This window comes from Numida meleagris, unplaced genomic scaffold (genome assembly GCF_002078875.1).
Source record: "Numida meleagris isolate 19003 breed g44 Domestic line unplaced genomic scaffold, NumMel1.0 unplaced_Scaffold277, whole genome shotgun sequence".
NCBI lineage: Eukaryota > Metazoa > Chordata > Aves > Galliformes > Numididae > Numida > Numida meleagris.
Genome location: NW_018364533.1, coordinates 77,378 through 82,511, shown reverse-complemented (window position 1 = coordinate 82,511; position 5,134 = coordinate 77,378). Strand labels below are relative to the sequence as shown.

General features: G+C 45.6%; 1 protein-coding gene across 1 annotated transcript; it reads right to left on the bottom strand.

The window, feature by feature from the left end:
- Window positions 1–273: 273 nt before the first annotated feature.
- LOC110391047 lies at window positions 274–4,345 on the bottom strand. The gene is made up of 2 exons (XM_021382721.1): window positions 3,937–4,345; window positions 274–1,767 (listed from the first exon to the last, which is right to left on the bottom strand). The coding sequence occupies exons 1-2, from the start codon at window positions 3,952–3,954 to the stop codon at window positions 625–627; spliced, it is 1,161 nt and encodes a 386-aa protein (XP_021238396.1). The 5' UTR covers window positions 3,955–4,345; the 3' UTR covers window positions 274–624.
- Between the last annotated feature and the right edge of the window lie 789 nt (window positions 4,346–5,134).

Sequence of the window (5,134 nt, the reverse complement as noted above, 5' to 3'; positions counted from 1 at the left end):
TGTAGCAGTGAAGCATGAAGCAGTATTTTCCATCTACTGACATATCAAAAGGTAGCTTATCAGATCATCTTAGTTCGCCATTTTCCCTGCGTCACGGGTACATTCTTTGGTCACCTAGTCCCTGTTCCTTCGGGGAGGGGGGCCTTTCTCGTTACATCTCATATCCTCACAACCGCCTATTACAACAGCTCCCCTTCCCCGTGCTTAAAATTATCCGCGTCACATCACGATCCGCAATCACTACCCCTACACCCATTCCTACATTTCTGATTCCTATGATATTTGAAAAATCTGCTTCATCTGTTAAACTATTCTACTTCCGTGCTCTAATTTTTGTCTCAGTGTATGCCTACTCCGTGCACTATAGCTTTCTCCCGAAGTTACACAGAAGCATAGCACACATCGCACTGCAATACATATTAGGACGAACAGAATGATTACAATAATGCAAGCCATAAAGAGTTGCTTTAGCCAGGTAAAGTTAGGCAACCAGCCTGTGAGTTTCTTCCATAATTCCGTGAAGCCAGATGACGTATCATCCATCGATACTTGATGGAAAATTTTGGTATGTTCCCATATAGCCTGAAGGTCAGTTTCTATCTGTTGGATCTGGTCCACATAGGCTCAACAACTTTGATTAATTATTATGCAAACACCTCCTTCTTTAGCTGACAGGAGATCCAATGCCATTCTATTTTGTAGCACCACCTTACTAAGAGTCGAAACTTCAGTCTGTAAGCCCCTAATTGCATCAATTGTAGCATTTTCTATCATTTCTAGGGTAGCTGAAATATTAACAATTGCTTTTTCTAGCTTGCTTACCCCAAGAAAGGGAATGAACCATCTAACGAAACTATGGAAACTAGTGGGTTTTTCCACTAAGGGGTTTAATGCCCTCCCTACCATCTTCCAGGGTGTACGGAGGTATCCTGTTAGGGGATTTGTCCGATCATGCATAGAAAGGATCGGTGCTAGGGCTCCTACAGTACATGCACCACCCCAACTTTCCAGTAAAGTCTTTCTTGCATATTCATCACCACACAACCACCATAAGCTCTTAGGAGGGCACCCAAATCTCACGCTATTGTTTAATGCTATTTGTATAGCGATAGGACAATTTCCTTTTGATCCTGGACAATGAGTAATGTTCTTAGGAAGGTCTTTATAGCTTCCTAAATTTTTACTCCCGTTTTTATTCAGCACTACTGATTCCCATGACCATTGTATTTCAAACCTAGGAAAACTATTTTCATTACACAACTGTTCTGCTGACGGTGGTGGGCTTGTAGATGAAGGCAAAGGGTTTTCCGTGCCCCAGCACAACTCCTCTCCATTGGGGAGTCGTGTTCGGTGTTGTCCAGGCCCACACGCACCTACAGCCCAATATATATGAAATCCTTGAGGTCTTGTAGAGTGATGAAAATTATCAAATGGCCAACTCCAATTTGAGAATGGAACTGGAATTCCCATTAGGGGAGTTTCCATGCTACCACCCCTTGGCATCATCGTACAGACCCAACAATCTGATAGGTTGAAATTATGTGCTATTGCTTGGGTAATATTAATGTAGCTATTTCCTTTCCAAGCGGAAGCAGGATCTAAAGCAAATACCAAAAGCAAGAGTAAAAGCAGCAACAGTGAAGGCAGAACCAACGTGAAGCGTCCAAGTGCCCCATTTGTCCATTTTTTGAGGAGCAGTTCCTTCTTTGTTCCTTCCTTGTCCGATGTCTCCGGTTGTGGTCTCCAGGGCCTTCTCGGGATTAGATTCTGAAAACAAGAAGGCTCATGATCCAGTTAGTCCCTTGTCGATAGCCGGCTTAACTTTTTGTGATGGTACCCAGACAATTTTCCCGGAATCCTGATGCTTAACAGCTGCATATCCTCTCCCCCAAACCAGAATCATCCAACCTGATTGCCCCTCCAACGGGGAGGTCTGAACACGAATTTGTAGAGAGATACTGAGGGGTCTTGCTAAATTAAAAATAGGCAGTGAGTCAGAATAAATAATTTCCCCCCCAAAATCTTGTAATGCTGCAAGAAGGGCTTCAGGGAGCGGCTGTACATTGTGAAACAGGCCCTGTAAATGTATCACATCAGGCTCCCTTGCTAGGGCTCGTAGCGAAAGCAATCGAGTTTTTCTAAGCAGCATTGCCAGAATCTCGAGCCAAGAAGCATAGGCACGCGTGGGTTGCACAGAAAACAACCACCACAATGGTTGTGGTTTGGCACTGAGAGAGTGGCCTAGCACGGCGGCAGCTCCCTCCTCACACCGACAAACAGCTATTTCAATGGCCTGGGCTGGGTCCAATCGCGTAAGAGACTTTTCCATACAATTTTGTAAGATCTCTTGCCAAGCCGCAGCCATTTCATCAGTCAATTCTCAGGGCTCCCTTGGGTCTGCTCCTCTCAACTGATCATAGAAAGGCTTCATCAATTGAGGAGGTATTCCCAAGGCACCCCGAACCCACTGAATAGCCCCTACCAGCTTCTGCACATCCCATAGGATGTTAACCCGCAGCTGGATATTAAGGCCTACTGGCCGAACCATTTCAGGGCCAAATCTATATCCCAGGCATTCCACTCCCGGGCCCCTTTGTAATTTTTGCTCCGAGATAGTAAATCCAGCAACGGTCAGCATGGTTATTACCTGCAACTCGAGCGCCTTCAACCCCATTTCAGTGGGGGCCGCAAGCAGCAGGTCATCCATATAGTGTGAGATCACATACCGAGGGAAATCCCTCCTGGCTGGCTCTAGTACCTTGCTCACCACTAGCTGACAGATGGTGGGGGAGCACATCATTCCCTGTGGGAGGACACACCACTGGTATCTTTCCGCAGGGCCCTGATTGTTAATCATGGGAATCGTGAAGGCAAACGCCTCCCGGTCCTGTTTTGCGAGGGGAATGGAAAAGAAACAGTCTTTAAGATCTATAACTACCAACGGCCACCCCCTGGGTATGGCTGACAATACAGGTCCACCCTGCTGTACAGCTCCAAAAGGCACAAGTTGAGCATTAACTGCACGTAAGTCGTGTAACAATCAAAAGGCACCGGAGGGCTTCTTAATAATAAAGACTGGGGTATTCCACTGGCTAAGAGAGTGTTCTATATGTCCTAACTGAAGCTCCTGCAATACTAATTGCTTGAGTGCTGCAAGCTTTTCATAAGAGATGGTCCACTGATCTACCCAAATGGGACGTGCGTCTCGTTTCCAGCGCAGCGGGATTGCATATTCAGCAGACAACTGGCAGACAGTGGCCCTTATCATTTGTAATGCACGTACCTAAGCCATTTAAGAAGTCACGCCCGAGTAACGTTCCTGGCACTCTAGCAACAAGCGGAACAAGCAGAACAGGTTTTTATCCCAGCGGGGTTCACTACCACCCTTTTCAGAGAAGGATATGTAAGTTGATCCGGCTGCCAGCTTGGGTACGGCAGTGAGGTTTCATCCCGTCCCAGATGCCAGGGACCTTCATCTTGCTCTTTGCTCGGTAAAGGGTTTGCAGGGGGCGCGGAGGGTGCGATCTTCGTGGGCGCGGGGTCCTGTTCCTCTGCCGAGCACCTGATAACGAAATCTCCCCCGCCAGATCTCCCCTCCTTTTTTCCCCCCCCCGGATCGTCAGGCTCACCAGAGGTGCTCCGGGCTCCCTCATCAAGCCCTAACAATTTTCGCACCTCGATAGCTGCTTTGCCCTCCTCCCTGGCTGCCCGTAAAGCCCCTAAAATCAATCCCCAGGTTTTTAATTCTGCCACCTTCTGAACGCTCATTGTATGTCGCGCCAGTGCAGATGTGAGAGAATCCCACTTCTGATGATTAAGTACACCCCCTAGAATATCTATTTCTCCTTCCCTTTCTAAGCGAGAGAGTACCACAGTGATCTCTTTCTTAGAAGGCATATTCTTGCCACAGTAATCTTTACAGAATTGCAACAATACCTTAATTACAGAATCCATGGTCAGCGCCCCGCCGCCACCTCGGGTTTTACACGCTGAAAATAAAGAGGCGCCCCGCCGTCACCTCGGGTTATACATGCCAAAAAAAAATAAAGTGGCGCCCCGCCGTCACCTCAGGTTATATACGCCCAAAAAATAAAGTGGTGCCCCGCGGTCACCTCGGGTTATACACGCCAAAAAAATAAAGTGGCGCCCCGCGGTCACCTCGGGTTATACAAGCCAAAAAAATAAATTGTCTAAACACACTCACTCAACTCACGAAGTTACACACACGTTCCCGGGTTTCGGCACCACTTGAAAACACATTCACTCACACGTTCCCGGGTTTCGGCACCACTTGAAAACACTCTCTCTCACACACACACAGACACACACAATAGCAGCAAGAAAAGCTTTTTTTATTCAAAGGTGTAGCACTACTTTTATAATACTTGTTATCCACTATTGCCATCTAAAGCTTACTCTCTTAATGCTGATTGGATATTTTTGCTGAGGCATGTAGCAGTGAAGCATGAAGCAGTATTTTCCATCTACTGACATATCAAAAGGTAGCTTATCAGATCATCTTAGTTCGCCATTTTCCCTGCGTCACGGGTACATTCTTTGGTCACCTAGTCCCTGTTCCTTCGGGGAGGGGGGCCTTTCTCGTTACATCTCGTATCCTCTCAACCGCCTATTACAACAATTGTGTTGCTAAGAAAATCGTGTAGACTGAAAAACACTCATACACTGTTTCCTTTGTTTTTCCTGAGAAAACAAGGGAAAAATACAGGTTTAGTTTCTCAGGAGAACCCAGATAACACACTGAAAGAATAAAAAGCCATCAAAGAAAACAGTGATGGAGCAGCTTTACTCTAATACCTCCATTATTAAGTCTCCCAGATCTTGCCTTGCTAAATGCTTTGTTTTTACCTCCTAATATGTCATTTGGTAGCATTCTTTCTTCCTGCTTTTAGCAAACCACTTTCATACTTCCTATCTTCATCTTGAGTTTCTGATGCTGACTTACACGTTGTTTTCTAGTCAGAAGTCTCCTGCATGTTAACATGAGATTTTACAGACTTGAAACAAAATGCTTGGGAAAGGTTAACAAAATTGATTATATTCACTGAAAATTAATTTCTGATGATCCAAATTATTTACATTGATCTTAGAAACTAATCTTTGAAATTTCTGTTCA